The sequence below is a fragment of the Bison bison genome, unplaced genomic scaffold (assembly GCF_000754665.1).
Source record: "Bison bison bison isolate TAMUID 2011002044 unplaced genomic scaffold, Bison_UMD1.0 scf7180017864103, whole genome shotgun sequence".
NCBI lineage: Eukaryota > Metazoa > Chordata > Mammalia > Artiodactyla > Bovidae > Bison > Bison bison.
Window position 1 is genome coordinate 364355 of NW_011494675.1, and position 23697 is coordinate 388051.

General features: G+C 37.8%; 1 protein-coding gene across 3 annotated transcripts in view; it reads left to right on the forward strand.

The window, feature by feature from the left end:
• KLHL2 (kelch-like family member 2) overlaps positions 1 to 23697 on the forward strand; it is a 164774-nt gene that overhangs the window by 27586 nt on the left and 113491 nt on the right. For all 3 annotated transcript variants that reach the window (XM_010838661.1, XM_010838662.1, XM_010838663.1), the window contains one exon: positions 7083 to 7189. In XM_010838661.1, coding sequence (XP_010836963.1) covers positions 7083 to 7189 — 107 coding nt within the window. The remainder of the gene's footprint in view (positions 1 to 7082; positions 7190 to 23697) is intronic.

The following is a 23697-nucleotide window of genomic DNA, read 5'->3' on the forward strand; positions in this document are numbered from 1 at the left end:
TTTCCTGTTTGACCATGTCCAATTTATGGACCTTGATTCATGGACCTAACATTCCAGGTTCTTATACAGTATTGTTCTTTATAGCATCAACTTTCCTTTCACCACCAGGCCCATCCACAGCTGAGTGTTATTTCTGCTTTGGCCAGCTGCTTCATCTTTTCTGGAGCTATTACTAATTGCTCTTCACTCCTCATTTTCCAATGAGGTGTACTCAGATTGGAAAAGACCCTGATGCTGGGAAATGTTGAAGGCAAAAGGAAAGGGGCAGCAGAGAATGAGAAGGTTAGATAGTATCACTGACTCAGTGAACAGGAATTTGAGCAAACTCCCAGAGATAATGGAGGACAGAGGAGCCTGGTGTGCTACCGTCTATGGGGTTGCAAAGAGTTGGGTACAGCTTAGTGACTGAACAGCATCAACAGTAACAGCAAGGATATCTAGCTCATATTTTATTTCATCAGATTTTTAAAATAATTTTTAATGAAGATGTTTTCCTTGTACATATTTTCCTTTTTCTGCACGTTGTTTTTTCATCACACGTGTTCAGAACTCACTTCTACCATTACTGTTTCCTCTCTGTAAAATCCTCATGTTTCCACTTTGCTTCATCCCTATTATCTTTTCCCTGTTGCTCATATCTTCTTTCACTTTATTTCCAATTATTGGTGTTTTTTTTTTTTTCTCTCTTAACTATGACCAAGTATTCTTAGAAGTCCTTAAATCTGGATTCTTTACCTTCCCTTCTCTACAAATACTCAGTAATGTGCTTCTTGCCACATCTTCTTGTGACATGTTTCTATGTGAAATTCTCTATTCTGGGATCCTGTTCTTGTTTAAGGCACTTTCTAAATCATTGACCATAGTTGGCCATCACCCTTTCTTATTTTGCTTTGAAATCTCAGCAGGTACAATCTCTGCTGTTTTTCAGGACTCTGAATGTGGTGGTGAACCAGCAGCTAGGTTTTCCTTGTGCTTCACTGCTACAGAAATTCCCATTCTAACCATCGTTGTTTTAAGGAGAAAAAGTTGATGGTGCTACCACTTGTTATGGAGTTGTGTTGCTCTTCAAGATTATTGACATTTTAGCTAGGTTACATCTCGCTTGTCTGTTGAACGACATTATCAGTTATAGGAGGTTTGGTTAAATATGACTGATTTAATTAAAACAGCTTGTTTTTCTATCTCACCTCCTCTTGTGCTAAGCAGCCAGCATTTGATGAAGCAGCTTAACCAGCTCTGAGTCTGCCTCTTCCTGTGCACCTGAGGAAGAAAGGTGGACAGATGCTATGTAATCTCTCCACCACCCCCACCTCCAGTCGAAAGTAAATTCTTGTTTCCTGAAACTACCAATTATTTTAGATACCTCAGAGCCTAATGGCACATTCTAACTTTAAGAAGATATACATTAGTCCACTCTTATCCAAGGTTTTGGTTACCGTGGTCAACTATAGTCTGAAAATATTAAATAGAAGATTCCAGAAACAAAATTCATAAGTTTTAAGTTGAGCACTGTTCTGGTTGTGTGATGGTATTGTCCTGCCTGCTCCAGCTTGAAATGGGACTCACCCCTCTGCCCAGTGTGTCTCAGCCATTCGTCACTCAGCAGCTCTCTTGGTTGTTAGGTTGATTGTTGCAGTGCTTATGTTCAAGTGACCCTTATTTTACTTCATAATGGCCCCAAGTGCAGGAGAAGTGATCCTGGCAATTCAGAAATGCCAAAGCTTTAAGTGAAAAGTGTAAATGTTCTTAAGAAAAAAAATCGTATGCTGAGGTTGCTAAGATCTGTGGTAAGAATAAACCTTCCATTTGTGAAATTGTGAAAAACGAAAAAGAAATTTGTGCTAATTTTGCTGTCACACCTCAAACTGTGAAAGTTATAGCCACAGGGCATGATAACTGCTCAGTTAAGATGGAAAACACATTAAATTTGTATAGTAAGGTATTTTGGAAGAGCGAGAGTACATTCACATAACTGTTATTACAGTATAGTTATTGTTCTGTTTTATTATCACTGTTGTTAATCTCTTACTATGCTTAATTTATCAATTAAACTCTATCATGGGTATATATGTATGGGAAATAACAGTACATACAGGTTTCAGCGCCATCTGCGGTTTTAGGGATCCACTGGAGGTCTTGGAATGCCTTCCCAGTGTAAGGAAGGCTTCTCTATATATATATAGAAACAATAGGGTTTTCCAGTCTTAGGAATTCACTCCTTTGATACCTGAAAACCCAAGAGTGTGTTGATATATTTGGGTATGATTTATTTTCAAAGGAGTTTTTTCCTGAGAAGGACCGTTTGTTACGATGTTTCACTTGGGAGATGAGTGTCTATCTTTTTTCTGTATCATTTGAGTTTTATATGAGGCCTGTGTAACCCCTGTTCTTCTCCAGACATGAGCCCTTAGAAGTTATTCTCTTTCCGAAGCTTTCCTGAATGTTAGGGCTTGGCTTGTGTGCTGTGTACTCCAACCTCCCACACTTGCCCTAATAGTTGTCATTTCATTTTGTAAGTGTCTGTTAGCTTGTCTCTTTCCCAGCCTCCAGGGTAGATTCCTTACTATCATGGGCATTGTCTTATTTATTGTGGTGAACATGTGGTAAATATGTTATTGCTGGAATTGAATACTAAAACTAAGCATGTCTTTGGTCTATAACGTGGCATGACACTCCATGTGACCTATCCCAAGGTGTGACTTCGTACTGGTTTGCCTTTGTTTTTATCTTACTAGTTAATTAACTGACATTGTCCTTGGTGCCCTGTATGCACTTTAGATATTTGATGAATGAGTGAATAAGTGCAGATTTTACTAATTAGCAACTTTATTTATACCTTCATTCTGAAAGACTTTAATTTTTTTAGTCAATTGCCTCATTAGATTTCACATCAGATCAGATCAGATCAGATCAGTTGCTCAGTCATGTCTGATTCTTTGTGACCCCATGAATCGCAGCACGCCAGGCCTTCCTGTCCATCACCAACTCCCGGAGTTTGCTCAGACTCACGTCCATCGAGTCAGTCATGCCATCCAGCCATCTCATCCTCTGTCGTCCCCTTCTCCTCCTGCCCCCAGTCCCTCCCAGCATCAGAGTCTTTTCCAATGAGTCAACCCTTCGCATGAGGTGGCCAAAGTACTGGAGTTTCAGCTTTAGCATCATTCCTTCCAAAGAAATCCCAGGGCTGATCTTCTTCAGAATGGACTGGTTGGATCTCCTTGCAATCCAAGGGACTCTCAAGAGTCTTCTCCAACACCACAGTTCAAAAGCATCAATTCTTCGGCGTTCAGCTTTCTTCACAGTCCAACTTTCACATCCATACATGCCCACAGGAAAAACCATAGCCTTGACTAGACGAACCTTTGTTGGCAAAGTAATGTCTCTGCTTTTCAATATGCTATCTAGGTTCGTCATAACTTTCCTTCCAAGGAGTAAGCATCATTTAATTTCATTGCTGCAGTCACCATCTGCAGTGATTTTGGAGCCCAGAAAAATAAAGTCTGACACTGTTTCCACTGTTTCCCCATCTATTTCCCATGAAGTGATGGGACCGGATGCCATGATCTTCGTTTTCTGAATGTTGAGCTTTAAGCCAACTTTTTCACTCTCCACTTTCACTTTCATCAAGAGGCTTTTTAGTTCCTCTTCACTTTCTGCCATAAAGGTGGTGTCATCTGCATATCTGAGGTTATTGATATTTCTCCGGGTAATCTTGATTCCAGCTTGTGTTTCTTCCAGTCCAGCATTTCTCATAGTAGAAATATAAACTCACCATGTATACTTTGGGTATGGATGGCTAAAACAAATTTCTGTTATTTTTATTGCTGGATTTTATTTGTAGCTCTCTTCTCCTCATCCAAAGTCATTCAGCTTCTTGTGAGCATGCACACTTGAAAAGATAAGAATGTGTCTACATTCAGTAGACACAAACTGGCTGAATGATAGGAAGATTGGTCAAATCTCTCTTGTCTGCAAGTACTGTTTTAAAAATATGTTATTGCTGGAATTGAATACTAAAACTAAGCATGTCTTTGATCTATAATGTGGCATTACACTCCATGTGACCTATCCCAGGGTGTGACTTCATACTGGTTTGCCTTTGTTTTTATCTTATTAGTTAATTAACATCAGCTAATAAGCTACTATTATACCTTGGTGGCTCTGATGGTAATGTATCTGCCTGCCATGCAGGAGACTCAGTTTGATCCCTGGGTCAGGAAGATCCCCTGGAAAAGGGAATGGCTATCCACTCCAGTATTTTTTCTGAAGAATTCCATGGACAGGGGAGCCTGGTGGGCTATACTCCATTGGGTTGAAAAGTTGGACACAACTGAGCAACTAACTTATATTAATTATCTTACCAGTAGCCAGTAAGGCCAAGATAATTATGTGATAAAAGGTTTGGATCAATGAGTAATTATAATTGAAGCTGAGTGTAATTACGGGATTTTGAGGTGTTCAGTGTAATTCCATTTAAGTTCCATCTTGAAACTAGAGCACTAGGAAGGATTATTGACAAAAGGAAAAGAGACATAAAGATGCAGTTGACTCACGTTTGAGCTGTGTGGAGATGGTTATGGTGGGAAACCTGGATGGCTCTGCTCACCCCAGCATCCCTCTTCTCACATGCTCTTTTTGTGCCACACTCCCCGTAGTACTTTGCTACTTAAGGTCTCCATCCAGTAGCCTCTGCTCTTCTCTCTGTGTGAGATTCTCTTGCTCCTCTCCATCCAGGTAACACTTATCTGTGATTAGAACTCAGCTAAGTACAGTAGCTGCAGGGTGCCTTTTCTGACCCCGAGTCTGATTTAGATGCTCTCCTGTTCTCCTAGCGTCTTCCCTCTGGCACTTTCTACTTTGTTCTGTAATCCTTGCATTGTCAGACCTTTCTGCTAGTCTCCTTAAGGGCAGAGAAGATCTTTCAGTGCTTTGTTGAATTTGACTTCTCTAACTATTTTTGTAGTGGTAGTGCTAAAAACCCACTAAAACTGGGCCTTTTGTAAACTATACGTAAGAATTCTGCATCGTATCTGGTGTACAGTATGTCTAATAAAAAATGGCTGTTGTTTATACTTTCTATTCCCTGTTTTATTCAAGCTTTAACACGTCTTAAAATCACATAACTTTAGATGGTTTTGTAAACCAGACTCCTTAGATTTGAATCCTGGCATTGCCACTAGTGGTGACTTTAGACTGCTTATTCATCTTTATCTTGGTTTCCCCAGCTATACATTTTAAGGGTAGAAATTACAATAACATGAACCTCATAAGATATTGATTAGAGAAGGCAATGGCAGCCCACTCCAGTACTCTTGCCTGGAAAATCCCATGGACAGAGGAGCCTGGTAGGCTGTAGTCCATGGGGTCGCTAAGAGTTGGACGTGAGTTAGCAGCAGCAGCAGCATAAGATGTTGATAAGGTCTAAGTGAAATTATACATGTGGATGGAGCTCCCGCATAACATCTTCCTGAAAAACCACTGACTTCCTCCTGCTTACTTGAGAACCCATGGAATTCATAGAATTGCAGAGTGGTTTCAACTGCTCAGAGTGTACTGTGGACTTTGTCAGTTTTCCACATTGATCTGGAGGAATTTCAGAGAGTGATGTGCCGCATCTGGAGCCTAACAGGTTATGTCTCATCATAACCCATGCTTCAGCTTACAGGGCACAGTGAGCTTATCTCTGGGATGCTGTCCTCACTGTGGCTGGGTTGGCCCCTTTTCTTACAGTTTCTTCTAGACTTGGAGGGAATGTGAGTACCAGTAGGATCTTCAGAAGTTTTGGTGTGAACTCCACAGAAATAGGGCTTCCCAGGTGGCTCAGTGGTAAAGAATCCACCTGCCAATTCAGGAACCGTAGGAGACGCAGGTTAGATCCCTGGATTGGAAAGATCCCCTGGAGGAGGAAATGGCAACCCACTCCACTATTCTTGCTGAGATAATCCCATATTCAGAGGAGCCTGGTGGGCTACAGTCCATAGGGTTGCAAAGAGTTGAAAATGACTAAATCGACTGAGCGCGCACAGCACAGCACAGAAAGAAGTTTGAAAGTGGTGTGGGAAATGGAACACTCAACGACTGGGTTAAGCTCCTGTGAAAATGTTTCTTGTAAGCTATTAGAAATTGCAGAAGCTGGTAGGCACCCTTGTGGGGAATGGGGATAGTTTAGCAGGAGGCCTAGTGTCACCTAGGTACACTATACTCATGAATTCAGTGTCAGGATATTTGAGGTGCAGAAAGGACTTTCGGCTCATCACACCTTGTTTCAGTCATTAGTGACGTGATTGCCAGTAAGGTTGGTGGAGTCCTCTTCTTTTTTCTGAAATTAGTGCCAGCAAAGTTTTACCCCAAAAAGATACTCAGTGACATTCTTATTTAGCTGGAGCGTTTCATCTAGCAGCTTATATAGCTTGTGAAAAGTGTTTACTGCATGTTTTTGAATGCATTAAAATGCATATCCATTAAAATGGATATTTTAGAACTAGAAGTGTAATTATATGTACTGAATAACTTTTAAGGTAACAAAATTCTTTTTAATTTTATGTGTGATAATATTTTCTGACATTGAAGAATGAGATGTTTTGCACTGGAAAATGTTCTCATTAAGTTAAACTTCAAATGCTCAAATGCCTTTCATGTAGCAAGTAGTTGAATATAACTCTACCTTTGCTTCATGACCCAGGACATTTCCTGTGTCTGTATAGTTTTGGTACTTTGACCCAATTTAGTTTTCTGTGTGTGTTTTATTTTGTCTTGTCTTAGTGTCATACCACCATCTGCCACTTCTGCTGATGCAGTTCTTAATATAAACAACTTCCCCTTCCTACTCCATTGATAATTTGCTGCCAGTAACTTTCATTAGGTTGAGATAACACAAGCAAAATTCTGAGTGAGGGCAAAGGCATGTTGGCCTATGTCATGGCTGTTTTATTTGTGCTTCATGTTTGGGAACTCATTTTTAAGGATGGCAGTTTTTAGTTAAGTCTTCAGAAAATTGGGGCTTCACTGTAAAGGTTTTGCATAGGATGTTCAGTACATTTATTGTTGTTATCATTTAAATTTTTTCTCTCTCTCATAAACAGTCAGAATTTGCTGTGTGATGTCACGATTGTGGCCGAAGACATGGAAATTTCTGCTCATAGAGTGGTGCTGGCTGCCTGTAGTCCTTACTTTCACGCCATGTTTACAGGTATGAAATGTTTTGGTTATGGACGTTTATAAAATGTATACAGATTTGGGCTTTTCTTTCCACATTTTCTTTTTTTATATTTACTTATTTTTGGCTGCACTCAGTCTTCCTTGCTTCACGAGGGCTTTCTCTGGTTGTGGTGAGAAGGGGCTGCTCTCATTGCAGTGACGGGCATCTCATTGTGATGGCTTCTCTGGTTGCAAAGCACAGGCTCTAGGTATGCAGGCTTCGGTAGTCGCGGCACACAGGCTCAGTGGGTGCAGCTCGCAGGCTTTAAAGCATAGGCTCAGTAGTTGTGGCACATGAGCTTAGTTGCTCCATAACATGTGGAATCATCCCGCACCAGGGATCAAACCCTTGTCCTCTGCATTGACAGGCAGATTCTTACCACTGTGCCACCAGGGAAGTCCCACATTTTCTTTTCTTATTAACATTTTATTGTTATGAAATTAAGCATTGTAGTAGAAGAAAATGCTGTTGTTTTGTTTTAAATTACTCTTCATCTTTGTTTTTCATTATTGTTACCATGTTGTGTACATACATGTGTACATTACATACAAGTACAATTTTATGCTCAGCCTCCCCCTTTTGCATTTATATTTGTATATATTGGCTAAGTTTGCCTCCCTGCAGTTTATAAGAGCTTTTAGCATTTTCTTATTTTGACGAAAGTAAATTGCTTTTACTGTTCTGCATTTCTTCAAAGGATTTTCACATTTGCCTCATCACTGTTTATAGTGAACAAATAAATGTTTAGTAAATGCCTTTTGATTCAGCAATATAAGAAAATAGAGTGGATACTTAGTTATAAAAATACATAGAATAATTTTAGTATTTCGGACAAAAAAAAGTAGTTTACTAATGCCACACTAGAAGCCGTTAAATTCATTTTTCTGTCTTTAAACCCTTTAAAAAAAAAAAGTTGATGTACAATATTTTGTTTTAAGAGCAGTGTTTAATGATTTGGCATTTGCATGCTTTATGAAATGGTTAGATGATCACTATATGAGTCCTTTAGCCACGTATCCCCACACAGAATCACTATAGTATCACTGTCTTTATGTTGTGTATTACATCCCCATGACTTTATTCTTTTCATAATTATGGGTTTGTATCACTTAACTATTCACCTAATTCTCCCCCTTTCCACCGTGCTCACCTGTGTCAATTGCCTGTTTGTTTTCTGTGTTTGTTGATTCTGTTTTCACTTTATTTTGTTTGTTTTGTTATCTTTGATTTCACATATGAAATCATGTAATATTTGTAGTCTCTGTTTGACTTATTTCACTTAGCATGATATCCTCTAGATATATCCGTGTTGTTGAAAATGGTAAGGTTTCATTCTTTTTTATGCCTATTCATATTTCGTTGTATATATACCACATATTCTTTATCCTTTTATCTATCAATGGACACAGGTTGCTTTTATATGTTGGCTATTGTAAGCAGTGCTGCAATAAATGTAGAGGTGCACATATTTTTCCAGTTACTGTTTTTGTTTTCTTCAGGTGTGAAGAAAGTTGAATTGGTGAATCATATGGTAGTTGTATTTTTAATTTTTTGAGGCACCTGCATACTGGTTTCCATAGTGGTTGTATTAGTTTATAGTCCTGCAAACAGTGCACAAGTGTTTTTCTTTACATCTTCACCAATATTTCTTATTTGTTAACTTCTTGAAAACAGCCATTCTGACAGGTATGATATAGATCTTATTCTGATTTTGATTTGTGTTTCCCTGGTTATTAGTGATGCTGACTACCTTTTCATATGCCTGTTGGCCATCTGTATGTCTTCTTTGGAGCAATGTCTATACAAGTACTCTGGCCATTTTTATTTTTGATGTTCAGTTGTATGAGTTTTTTGTTTATTTTGGATGGAAACTCCTTATTGGATGGTTCATTTGGAAATACTTTCTTTCACTTGGTAGGCTGCCTTCCTAGTTGTTGATAGTTTTCACTGTGCAAAAGCTTCTTAGTTTCATGTAGTCCCATGTGTTAATTTTTGCTTTTGTTGCCGTTCCCTGAAGAGAGAAATCCAATAAATATTGCTTTGATCGTACGGTCTATGCTTTCTTCTAGGAATTTTATGGTTTCAGGTATTATATTAAGTCTTTAATCTGTTTTGAGTTTATTTTTGTGCATGATATTAGACAGCAATCCAGTTGGATTCTTTTGCATGTAGCTGTCCACTTTTCCCAGTATCATTTATTGAAGAGACTGTCTACTCCCCATTGCCTTTTTTGTTGGAGATTAATTGACCATTTAAGTTTTGATTTATTTCTGTACTATTTAGTTATATTGACCCATGTATTTTTCTTTTTTGTACTAATACTAGACTATTTTGATTACTGTACCTTTGTAATATAAATTAAAGTCAGGGAACATGATACCTCCCTCTTTGTTCTCCTTTCTTAAGATTGTTTTGGCTGTTTGGGGTGTTTTCAGACAAATTTTAGAATTATTTGTTCTAGTTCTGTGAAAAGTATCATGGGTATTTTGATAGGAATTGCATTGAATCTATAGATTACCTTTAGGATTTATGATCATTTTAACCTTATTAATTCTTCCAACCCATAAGCATAGTATTCTTTCCATTTGCTTTTGTTGTCTTTAGTTTCTTTCATCCATGTCTTATAGCTTTCAAAGTACAAGTTTTTTTGCCTCTTTGGTTGTATTTATTCCAAGGTATTTTATTCTTTTGGATGAAATTGTAAATGTGGTCAATTTCTCTTTCTGATAGTTTGTTATTAGTGTATAGAAACACAGCATGTTTCTGAATATTACATTTTTATTCTAGATCTTTACTGAGTTTATGTATTAAATTAATTCTGATAGTTTTGGGTAGCATTATAAGGATTTTCTATATATGGTCATGTCCTCTGCAAACATTGACAGTTTTACTTCTTCTTTTCCAATTTAGATTCCTTTTATTTATTTTTCTTCTCTGTTTGCTGTGGGTAGAACTTCCAAAACTATGTTGGATAAAAGTGGCAAGAGTGGACATCATTGTCTTGTTCCTGATTTTAGAAGAAATGCTCTCAGCTTTTCACCATTGAGTATGATAACTGTGGGCTTGTCATATATGGCCTTATTATATTGAGGTAGGTTCACAATATATATATTGTGCTCACTTTCTAGAGAGTTTATTTTTATCATAAATGGATATTGAATTTTATGAATAGCTTTTTGTGCATCTATTGATATGATCATATCATTTTTATTCTTCAGTGTGTTAAAGTGGTATATCTCATTGATTGGTTTGTGGAGTATTAAATCATCTTTAATCATATATCTCTAGGATAAAGTCTACTTGATACAGTATATGATTCTTTTGGTGCATTGTTGATTTCAGTTTACTAATATTTTGAGAGTTTTTGCACCTGTGTTCGTCAATGGTACTGGCCTGTAATTTTATTTTTGGGGTGGTGTTTTTGCCTGTTTTGGTAGCGTGATGCCGATCTTACAGAATGCATTCCAAAGTGTTCCTTTGTCTTCAGTTTTTTGGCATAGCGTGAGTTGGTATTAACTCTTTAAATGTTTGATAGAATATCACCTATTGGTGTTGGATTTTTCTTTGTCGGTAATTTTCACAATTATTGGTTCAGTTTCATTACTGGTAACCAGTCTTCATATTTTATGTGTCTTCCTGATTGTCTTTGGAGATTGTATATTGCTTAGAATACATCTATTTTAAATTGCCCATTTTGTTGATGTATACTTGTTCACAGTAATCTCTAAGGATCTTTTGTATTTTTGTGGTTTCACCTGTAATTTCTCAGTTGTTTATTTGGGCCCTGTCTTTATGAGTCTAGCTAAATAGTTATTAATTTTGTGTATCTTTTCAAAGAACTAGCTCTTTCATTGATCTTTCTGGTTTTTAGTCTTTATTTATTTTTGCTCTGATATTAATTATTTCTTTCCTTCTACTAACTTTAGGTTTTGTTTATTTTAATTTTTCCGGTTCCTTTGGGTATAAGGTTAGATTGCTTTGAGATTTTTCTTATTTCATGAAGTAGGCTTGTATGACTGTAAACTTTCCTCTTAGAACTGCTTTTGCTGTGTTCCATAGACTTTGGATTATTGTATCATGTTTGGATTGTGTTTCATTTTAATTTGTCTCCAGATTTTTATTTCCTTTTGATTTCTTCAGTGTCCTGTTGGTTGTTCAGTGGCATATTGTTTAGGCTGCATGTGTTTGTGCTTTTTCATTTTTTTTCTTATTGATTTTTCTTCTCATACTACTGATATGATTTCTGTCATCTCAAATTTATTCAGATTTGTTTTGTGGCAACATATCCTGGAGAATGTTCTTTGTGCACTTGAATGTGTATTCTGCTGCTTTTTGCTTATGTTCTGATTGAACCCAGGTCTCTTGTGTTCACCATCGGAGCTACCAGGGAAGCCCGTATTCTGTATATACATAGAAAATTTATCTAGTTAAATGTGTTATTTAAGGCTAGTGTTTCCTTATTGATATTTTTTCCAGATGATCTGTCTGCAGATATAAATGGGGTGTTAAAAGTCCCCTACTATTATTGTAATCCTGTTGGCTTAATTTATTTGTGTACTCCTGTGTTGGGTTTCCCAGGTGGCACTAGTGTAAAGAAGCCAGTGCAGGAGACATTAGAGATGCACATTCAATCCCTGGGTTGGGAAGATCCCCTGGAGAAGGGCATGGCAACCCACTCCAGTATTCTTACCTGGAGAATCCCATGAAGCAAGGAGCTTGGTGGGCTACTGAGTCAAACATGACTGAAGTGAGTTAGCATGCCGGCATGCATGTTGGGTGTGTATACATTTACAGTTGTTATATCTTCTTGGATTGATCCCTTGATCGTTAGGTAATGCCTGTCTTTGTCTCTTGATAACATCTTTGTTTTAAAGTCTGTCCTGTCTGATATACATCTGCCACCCCAGCTTTCTTTTCATTTGGATTTATGTGGAATATTTTTTCCATCTCTTCACTGTTAGTCTGGGTGTATCTTTAGATCTGAAGTAAGTCTCTTGTAGGTTGCATATATGTGTGGTAAGTTGCTTTAGTTGTGTCTAACTCTGTATGACCCTGTGGACTGTAGACTTCTTGGCTCCTCTGTCCATGGGGATTCTCCAGGCCAGAATACTGGAGTAGGTTACCATGTCCTCCCACAGGGGATCTTCCTGACCCAGGGATTGGACCCACGTCTATTATGTCTCCTTCATTGGCAGGCAGGTTCTTTACCACTAGCATCACCTGGGAAACATACAGATAGGTTTTATTTTTTTAAATCTATTCAGCCATTCTGTCTTTTGATTGGAGCAGTTTGTTTATTTTCATTTAAACTATTGATGTATATGTAGTTCTTGCCATTTTGTTAATTGTTTTCTGGTCATTTTTATGGTTTTCTTTTGTTCCTTTTTCTTTAATATTCCTATTAAAATATCATGTAATTTAATTAATTTTAAAAGATTTATTTATTTGTTTCGGCTGTTTGGTCTTTTCTGCTGTGTGTACTTTTCTCTCGTTGCAGCGAGTGAGGTCTGCTCTTAATTTTTGTGAGAGGTCTTCTCGTTGCAGTGGTTTCTCTTGTTGCAGGGCACGGGCTTTAAGTCATGCAGGCTTCAGGTGTTGTGGCAAGTGGGCTTAGCAGTTGTGGCTCATGTGGGGTGGTTTTACAGCATCTGAGGTCTCTTCATGGCCGAGAGATCAAACCCGTGTCTCCTTCATTGGTAGGCAGGCTCTTTACCACTAAGCCACCAGGGAATCCCTGGTGATTCTCTTTTGTTGTTACCATAAGGTTCATATATAACAACCTGTGCGTGTATATATGTGATTATTTCAAATTGAAGATCTCTGCAGTTCTAATGCATTGTAACAGCCCTGCATTTTTATTTCTACCTCCCTTTATTTAATGTTTTTTGTCATATTTTACATCTTTTTGTTTGTATACCCCTTAACTATTTATTGTAGCTATAAATGATTTTACTATTTTTGCCTTTTTACCTTCCTTCTAGCTTTTAAGTTGTTAATCTACTACTATTACTATTTGTTTGCCTTTTCATGTAAGAATTTTCATGTTTCTGTTTGGAGTCTGTCTTTTCCACTTAGAGAAATTCCTTGAATTCATTTCTTACAAAGCTGGTTTGGTGGTACTGAACTCAAGAAGCTTTTGCTCATTTGGAATACTCTTCCTCTTCCCCTTCAAATCTGGATGAGAGCCTTGCAGGTAGAACATTTGTGGTGTAGATTTTATTGTTTCATCACTTGGAATATCATGGCACTCCTCCTGGCCTGCTAAAGTTCCTGCTGAAGAGTCAGCTGACAGTCTGGGGTGTTCTCTTGCTGCTTTTTAAGATTTTCTCTTTATCTTTAATTTTTGCCATTTTAATTACAACGTGTTGTGGTGTGGACCTCTTTAAGTTCCTCTTGTTTGCGATTCTTTGCTTCCTCTCACTGAATGTTTCTTTCTTTCCCTACGTTAAGGAAGTTTCACCTGTTATTTCTTTAAGTAACTTCTCTGCCCTTTGCTGTCTTTTTCCGGTACCCCTATAATACGAATGTTAGTATGCTTGATGTTGTCCCAGAAGTCTCTTAAATATTCTCATTTTTTTCAAATTCTTTTTTTTTCCTGTTCACCTTGGATGATTTCCACTACTCTGTCTTCCATGTTGCTATTATACTTCTCTGTATCATCTAAAATACTTTTCCTTCCAGTTTCTTTTTTCTGGGTATTTTATCTTCATGTCTGTTCGGTTTATTTTTATATTTTCTAACTTTCCTAAAATTCTCACTGTGTTCATCTAATTCTTCTCCCACATTCATGGAGCATCTTAATGATTGTTAATGAGAACTCTTTATCAGGTAAGTTGCCTGCCTCCATTTCTTTTAGTTATTTTTCTGAAGCTTTGTCTTATTCCTTTGTGTAGAGCATATTTTGCTCTCTCCTCATTTTGCCAAATTTTCTGTATTTATCAGGTAAATTGGTTATATTTCTGGATCTTGGAGAAGTGGCCTTATATGGTTGACATCCTGTAGGGCCCAGTAGCTTGCTCCCCTCCTATTTCAGAGCTATATGTTCTTAGGGTGCCCCCTATAAGGACCGTGTAACTCCTTCTGTTGTGGTGGGAAGAGTACTATGGGCAGTCTGGTAGGCAGATTCCTGGTTTCTGGCCCGGTTGGCTGCAAGACTGTGCCCTGCATAGTGGCTGTAGTCAGGCTGGAGGTTGGGGTCGGCTTCCCATGAGACTGTCTGCATGACCCTGGTTGGGGCACAGGGCTGCTGCCAGCTTGCTGGTGTGCAGATAAGCCCCTGGAGCTAATAGTCTATCGGGTGGATCCCAAAATGGCATTGCCAGCACCAGTGTCCTTGTGGTAGAATGACATCCTCAGAATGGTTGCCACCAGCATTGGTGCCCTCAGGGTGATCTCTTGCCTCTTGGGAGCCTAAGATCAGTATGTAGGTCTAGCCCAGGCTTCTTTCAAACTGCTGCTTCTGTCCTGGGTCTCTGAGTGTATGAGATTCTGCACATCCCTGAAACAGCTGAGTCTTTCCCACAGCCCTCTTGCTGTCCTGCACGCAGGCCCTTCTGGCCTTCAAAACCAGATGTTGTAGTGGCTTGTCTTCTTGATGTAGGATTCCTGGGCTGGGGACCCTGATGTGCAGCTCGGAACCCTTGCTCTTTGGGGAGAACCTCTGTAATTGTGATTATACTCTTGTTTGTGGGTTGCTCATTCAGGTGAGTTAGATCTTGACTAGGTCTTGTCATTGTCCCTTCTACCCTTCTCATTGTGGTTCCTTCTCTATGTCTTTATGTGGGAGATATCTGCTAGTTTTCAGGTCATTCTCATTTATAGTTGCTCTGTGAGTAGTTGTAATTTGATGTGTCTGTAGGAGCTGGTGAGCTCCAGGTCTTCCTACTCTGCCACCTGGCCACATCCTCCCTTAACTTCATTCTTAAGAAAACAAAATCGAAACATCCAGTATAGTACTGTTGAAGAAAATGAAGTTATTATCTTTTCCAACAATGAGCTTATAGTCTTAGATTATTGATAGAACAAACAAATGCTTGTAAATACATAGTTATAGAAGAAAGCCCAAATGTAAATCTATTCATACTTTAGAAACTTAAATATTTCCTATGTCTAACATTTTGCTAGATACTTTAAGGGGTAATAAACAAAATTAGCACACTTTTTGTACCAGTAATTTATTAATATCATTGGAGAAATGAGTTGTACACACTTTATTTTTATGCTTTTTTGCTTTTTGTTAAAGGATGGTTTATTAGAGTGGTCAAGGTGCAAGTGTTGAACAATCCAAGCAGACTAACAGCATGGCATGCATTAATAGATGTGCACCCTTTAAATACATAATAGTTTGTGGAAGATCTGTTCAGAGCAGTAATACAGATGGTGAGGACTATGATGGACAGTGTTGAGAGATGGGGATCTGACATTTCCTGAAATGTAATGAGTACCAAGGGTTTATACACATAAAAAAAGTGCAGAGGCAATGTGGAGAGAATAGGCTTGGTGTTTTGAGAGTAGTGAGGACTCTGGAGACCACCTCACTTTTCAGCCTGTTACATTCTTGTTGTTCCTGAACTGAGTTAAATAATCAAGAATGTAAGAAAGGGGACTTCCCTGGTGGCCCAGTGGTTAAGATCTGCCTGCCAGTTCAGGGAACACGGATTTGATCCCTGGTCTGGAAAGATTCTATATGCTGCAGTGACGCCTCAGCACCACAGCTCCCGAGCCCATACTCCAGGGCTCGTGTGTTGCAACTGCTGAACCCGTGCACGGTAACTACTGAAGCCCACACACCTAGAGCCTGTGCTCTGCAACAAGAGGAGCCAGGACAACAAGAAGCCCATTGCAACAAAGACCCAGCTCAGACAAAATAAATAAATAAATAAATAAATAAAATTAATTAATTATAAAAAAGACAAATGTAGGAAAAACAGTAGAGGGGTTGTGAGCCATATTGGGCAAGTGATTTGGGGATGGTGCCTTTAACTGAGGCTGATTAGAAAAGTTATAGAGGGACTAGTCACATTTTTATGTCCTAATTTCACTTCAATGACCGTCTTATTTATTACTCCTGGAGACTTTTTCCAAACAGAATTTCTAGGTTTGTAAAAGCAGTATTTGATCTGCTTTGTGTTGGCCTAATTTAGGAGTTCCCTAGTAAAGTGCCTTCTTTCAAGTCTTTGTTAGAATTACTGAATCTGGGATCATTAGTCTCTTCTTCAGTTTTGGCCTCAGTTTTCCCTTTTGGAAAATGAGCATAATAATGTTACTTCCTAGGATTCTTATAAAGATTATATGAGATCATGTATGTTTGTCCTTTATTTGACACATAGAAAATGTTCAATTAATATTGGCATTTTCGTGGTTATCATTATTATTTTTTACCCTCAATTCCTAAAGGTTGTTGTAAGGGTAAAAGATTGAAAATGTCTTAAAGTAGACTTCTTTTGATAAAGATTTTATTTTCCAGTTACAAAATGTAATGATTAATTTAAAATTACAAGATCAGAGTTGGTTTCCTTTCCCTTCAAAAGATAATACTTAAGAGTCTCGAAACTCCCTGAGCCTTTGACATCCAGAGACATGGATGCTGGTGATAGGAGATCTCATTATGTCTCTGTTTTTCTTCCCTCTTTACTTTTTAATCTAAAGTACATTTCAGCTTCCCTCATTTCTTTCTTTCTTTCATCCTTCCTTTTTTTTTTTTAACCTAATGATTCTCACCTCTTCATATTTTAGTTGACATGCAATTTTTGAATTATGCGTAACGATGGGGATGGGACCCTGAAGATGTTTTGATTCTATAAGTATTCCTAATGTCTCAGTTAACTGGTAGCTGGGTACTTCTTGCAGTTCAGCCTGTTTCTGCCTGAGAATACTTGGTCAAATCTTAGATTGCTATGCCAAGGTGCAAAATGGGAATATTATGTTAATTTCTGGCACATATAAAATATGAATTGAGTACCTTGATTGTGACTTTTACAATTTTATTGAGGCATATTTTACATTGTAATTTTCAGTGATTTTTAATAAATTTACTCAGTAGTACTGCCATCACCATAAATCAACTTTATAGCATTTTAGTCCCTATGTATTATTTTTGAGACTCATCCATGTTGTAGTATATATCATCAGATTGTTCCTCTTTATTGCTAAGTAGATTCCATTGTATGAAAACAGCAAATTTTGACTATATATTTACCAGCTGATGGACATTTAGATTGTTTCCAGTTTCTAGCAATTATGGCTAATGCTTCTATGAACATTCACATGTAGTTCTTTGTGTGGACACAGATTTTTATTTCTCATGGTGATAGATACATATGTGTGGAATGTCTGGTTATGTGGTAAATTTATATTTAACTTTTTAAAAATTGCTATATTATTTCCCCAAGTGACTGCATCATTTTATATTCCTACATTATGTATAAGTGTTTCCATTTTTCCACTTCCTTACCAACATTTGTTACTCTTTTTTTTTTTTTCCAGTTGTGGTCATTCTGATGGATGTGAAGTGGCATCTCTTATAGTTTCATTTGCACTTCCCTGATGACTAATGATGTTGAGCATCTTTTCATGTACTTGGTAGGCTAGAATTTTATGGTTCTTTGGTAGTAGATATTATTTACCTTTCTGGCAATCTTTGTTTATTTTCTTCTTTTGAATCCACTAAATAGCAGTTTGGCAAAGATTAGGTAAAATAAGACATGGAGATTTGGTCTGGGGGGTTTAGTGTACATGTATTTAAGATTTGCTAGACTATGAACCCATTGTTTGTCTGTTTTCCTGTCTGAAGTCCTACTGTATTTATATTATCTTTCATAAAAAATATGAGGAGGCCCACAGGTAGACCTTGGCGTGCTTCCATGCTATTACGTGCTGTGACGTTTGAGTCCTCTGGCTCAGTGATCAGCTATACACAGACGTGTCTGCAGTGGCACAGGGCTACCTTGTACTCCTCTTGTTCCTTGTGATTTGCCTATTTAGAAATGGGGACTCTGCAGATACTCTTTATGGCCCTTGTTTTTCATCTCCCTTAAACTCAGAAAAATTTTCATTCAAATTATATCACCTAAAAAAGAATTCTATTACTCTTCTTAGTTCCAAGTATTCTGGTAGAAGAAGGGAAGTGAAAAGTAATTTTGTGATGTATCACCGGTTTTTCTTTTGTGAAGTTTAGATTAAGGCCAGGTTGTTTAACTGTTACTTGAAAAAGAATATATCAAATTGATTTCTTGTGTTTTTATTCATTTATCTATCTTTTTTTGCTTGTTTTGTTTTGGTTGATGGTGGCATGTGGGATCTTTGTTCCATGACCAGGGATCAAACCCATGCCCACTGTAGTGAAAGTGTGAAGTCCTAACCGCTAGACCACCAGGGAAATCCTGGGTTTTTGTGTTTTAAAATTACTTGCTTGTGTACAGATGTGACATTTAGAATGCCCTTTTCCTTAACACATATATTTGAGGCTTCTTTTGTGCCACAGGCTAAAATATCTGAAATCTAGTGGGAAATAGGAAATTATTTTCATTCTTCTTTTTGGGGAGTGCTTTTTGATCATTTTCTTTTGTCACATTGAACATCATTTAGTAAGGTAAATTAGAATAGGAAGAGAGATTATCATTTGTGTAAGATGTGAGTTTTTTTAAAAGTTGCAAGCATGTTATATTTGTCTTAAGATTTGTGCTTTCCTTCATCAAGGAGTACTCATTGAGCACCTTCTGTGTGCTGGGTGTTATCCTAGTCTTTCAGAAAGGAAGAAAGGTTAGACAGAGAGGAAACAAAGTTTCTTATATTGCTGACTGCTGTAAAGAACATTAAATAGGGTATTGCACATAAAGTGCATATGTCTTTAGTCTGCATATGACAGAGAACTCCCCTTAAGGTGGTTTAAATAGCAAGGAAATACATTCTCTCATAACTAGAAAGTGAGCTAGTCACCAAGGATCCTCATCTGTCTGTGTTATCACCAAGCTGTACTCACTAAAAATTTTATCCTTTAATTGCTTCCCCCATGAATGCAAGATGCCTACTAGAGTGGACTAATATCTCAAGGAAGGAAAAGGGTTATCTCTTTCCTGTTTTCTTTTAGGAAGTAGGAGACCTGTTCCAGAAGTTATTCAAACTAGAGCCAAATTGGCAGGGAAATGCAGGTACCATGTTTGCCTTAGATTAGTTATAGAATTGGGGAATTTTGTATCATACCACCATAGCCAGTGCCTGGCAGGGCCATTCGGGTCATCTTGCCAGAAGGAAGATACCAATATGTTGGTAGTGTCTTTGTAACCTAAAAGCTAAAGAGCAATAATGATTGGAGGGGTTGACACATGTAACTTGAAGAGTAATGGAATACATTTTATTTATTAAATGTGGCTGTAATTTGTCATTCAAGTCTTAGTGTTTCAGCATAGTATAAAGTCTGTATTATACTTTTACTATTTTTTCAGTTTTTGTGTGCTAGGTAGTAACTAAAGTTAGAATCATATGCACTTTTTATTGATCCTAGGATTTGCCCTCTTATATCTATTCACTTCTTAGAATTTCAGAATGGGTAAACACAGTTATCAGTTTGTTCTGGGCTTCAAGAGTCCCGATTATGGTCCTTGAGATGGAAATGTTTACGTCCATACGTGTGTCCGTAAACGTTTACAATTTGGAGGTCTTCATTTCTTTTCTCAAGAAAAGTACAGTGTTCACTAGTCAAAGTGCTTAGCTCAACCTGTATAGTAACTTTTCAGTAAATGTTTGATGCCTGAAATCCTTCAAAGCTAGAACACAATAACTTAAGTGTTACTGGGTTGGCCAAAAACTTCCTTTGGTTTTTAAGTAAAAATACTGGATTGGCTAAAAAGTTGGTTTGGATTTTTCTGTTAAGATTTTATGGAAAAGCCTGAATGAACTTTCTGGCCAACCTAATAAAACACACATTTCTCATTTTTACCAAGAACTTTATGAACAATGTCATCACTGTTTTGTTCCATTGCTGTTGTTCAGTCGCTCAGTTGTGTCCTACTCTTTGTAACCCTGTGGACTGCAGCACACTGGGGTTTGCTGACCTTTACCATCTCCTGGAATGTGCTCAAACTTGTATCTGTTGAGTTGGTGATGCCATCCAGCCATCTTATTCTCTGCTGTCCCCTTCTTCTGCCTTCAATCTTTCCCAGCATCAGGGTCTTTTCTAATGAGTCAGCTGTTCGCATCAGGTGGCCAAAGTATTGGAGCTTCAGCATCAGTTCTTCCAGTGTATATTCAGAGTTGATTTCCTTTAGGATTGACTGGTTTGATCTTGCTATCCAATGGACTCTCAAGATTCTTCTCCAGTACCACAGTTCAAAGACACTCAGCTTTTTTTATTGTCTGGTTCTCATGTCCATATAAGACTATTGGAAAAACGATGCTTTTGACTAGATGGACCTTTGTAGGCAAAGTAATTTCTCTGCTTTTGAATATGCTATCTAGGTTTGGCATTGCTTTTCTTTCAAAGGAGCAAGCGTCTTTTAATTTCAAGGCTGTGGTCACCATCTGCAGTGATTTTGGAGCCCAAGAAAATAAAGTCTCTCACTGTTTCCATTGTTTCCCCATCTATTTGCCATGAAGTGATGGGACCGGATGCCATGAACTTAGTTTTCTGAATGTTGAGTTTTAAGCCAGCTTTCTCACTCTTCTCTTTCACTTTCATCAGGAAGCTCTTCAGTTCCTCTTGTTTTCTGCCATGAGGGTGGTGTCATCTGTATATTTGAGGTTATTGATATTTCTCCCTGCAATCTTGATTCCAGCTGTGCTTCATTCAGTCTGGCATTTCATATGATGTACTCTGCATATAAGTTAAATAAGCAGGGTGACAATTACAGCCTTGATATACTCCTTTCCCAATTTTGAACCAGTCTGTTCATGTCTGGTTCTAACTGTTGCTTCTTGACCTGCATACAGGTTTCTCAGGAGACAGGTCAGGTGGTCTGGTATTCCCATCTCTTTAAGAATTTTCCACAGTTTGTTTTGGTCTGTACAGTCGAAGGCTTTAGCATAGTCAATGAAGTAGAAGTATGTTTTTCTGGAATTTTCTTGCTTTTTCTGTGATCCATTGGATGTTTGTAATTTGATCTCTGGTTCCTCTGCCTTTTCTAAACCCCGTTTGTACATCTGGAAGTTCTTGGTTCAAATACTGTTGAAGCTTGAAGGATTTTGAACATTACTCTGCTAGCATATGAAATAAGTGCAATTGTGCAACAGTTTGAACATTCTTTGGCATTGCCTTTCTTTGGGATTGGAATGAAAACTGACCTTTTGCAGTCCTGTGCTCACTGCTGAGTTTTCCAAATTTGCTAGCATATTGAGTGCAAAACTTTGACAGCATCACCTTTTAGGATTTGAGATAGCTCAGCTGGAATTCCGTTACTTCCACTAGCTTTGTTTGTAGTGATGCTTCCTAAGGCCCACTTGACTTTGCATTCCAGGGTGTCTGGCTCTAAGTGAGTGTTCACACCGTCATGGTTATCTGGGCCATCAAGATCTTTTTTGTATAGTTCTTCTGTGTGTTCTTTCCGCCTCTTCTTAATATCTTCTGCTTCTGTTAGGTCCATACTGTTTTTGTTCTTTATTGTATTTACCTTTTCATGAAATGTTCTCTTGGTTGGTATTTCTAATTTTCTTAAAGAGAGCTCTAGTCTTTCCCATTCTTTTGTTTTCATCTATTTCTTTGCATTTTTTGCTTAAAAAGGCTTTCTTATCTCTCCTTGCTAGTCTCTGGAACTTTTTGTTCCATTATCCTCTGCCATTTCTCCGACAACTTCATAATTCCATCTTCAGGAAACTTTTTATCTTTTTGAGTGAAAAACTGTTCTGGATGCCTTTTACAGTCTTCCAGGGAGTTGAAATTTTTTTAGTTAAGAAAATTTTGTAAAGACTAAAATAAATGGACATCTGAAGGTGCAATATCTGATGAATATGGCAGATGAATCAGAAATTCTCAGCCAAGCTGTAACAGTTTTTGCCTGGTCATCAAAGAAACACACGCTTATGTATTAGTATCCTGATGGAAGATTATGCATTTTCTGTTGACTAATTCCAAATGCTTTTCTTCGAGTGTTGCTTTCACTTTCCCATCTAGTTGGAAACAGTACTTGTTGGAATTAATCATTTGGTTTTCTCCAAGGAGCTCATTATAGAGGATTCTCTTTCTGTCCTACCATATACACAGCATCACCTTCTTTGGATGAACATTGGCCTTTGGCGTGGTTAGTAGTGGTTCATTTCTCTTGCCCTATGATCTCTTCCATTCCACATTCTTGTACATTATCCACTTTTCACCACTCATCACAATTTGTTTTAAAATTGGAACGTTTTTGTTAACATTTCAGTAGAAAATTGCAGGTGGAAATATTGCCAAGAAGGGTTTTTTTTTCCACTTAACTATGTGGGACCCAGACATCAAAAAATTAATATAATGAAGCTGGTACAAATGGTTTTCAGTGCTTAGGTTGGATATTTTTGAGTATATTGATTATCTCCTATGTGATGTAATATTGATTGTGTTCAGTTAATGTGTCAATCAATTTCAACTGGTCTACCCAACTGTGAGACATAGTCCAGCGAGAAATTTCCAGCACAAAACTTCACGAATCACTTTTGATATATTTGCTGAGTCATAACACTTTCTCTATACATTGCAAAAATCTTTTTTTTTTTAGTTGCATTTTTAGTTGTGTTTCAGTTGCAGTAATATGCTGAAAGTATTCCTTTTTTCAGTATTAAAATGGCTATACAATAATTCACCAATTTTAATGTTTTTTAAAATGCATGCTGATATGATATCACATATACAATACACAATACTGTACTGTACTGTATGTGCTTGGTCATGTCTGACTTTTGCAGCCCCATAGACTGTAGCTTGCCAGGCTCCTCTGTCCATGGGATTCTCCAGGCAAGAATATTGGAGTGGGTTGCAATACATAATACAAGCTAACAAAATTTTTCAAATGAAGTTAAAGACAACTAAGTGCTACTAGAGCCAGCTCACTGAAAAAACTGGACAAACTTTTAGGCCAACCCAGTGCTAATTGTGTTGAAAGGTGCTGCACTTCAAATTGGCACTTGTTTTACTTCTCACTTTTCTAGTCTTTTATGTCTCCAGCCATTACTTACTGGATATCTGCCATAGGTCAGGTGTTGTGGGATACAGAGGTAAGAAAGATATTATCTGTACTCTCAAGAGGCTTAAGAATCCAGGTGGGGAGAACCAGATGTTAGTATGACAGTGGATTTGTAGGAGGTAACCTAGGGTAAGAGCCTAACCTAGCCTTGGGTTATCAGCGGATAAGCCTACTTGGAGAGGTTCCAGCTGAGTCTTGAAGACTCTGTGGGAGTTAGCCTGGGGAATGAGGGACTAGAGGAGACAGATGGTGAAGCTTGACAAAGACAGTAAGGTAGGAAGTTGCTAGATGTGTGTGGAGAGCTATACAAAGTTCCTTCCTTATATAAATTAAGACTGGAAGTGACAGAGA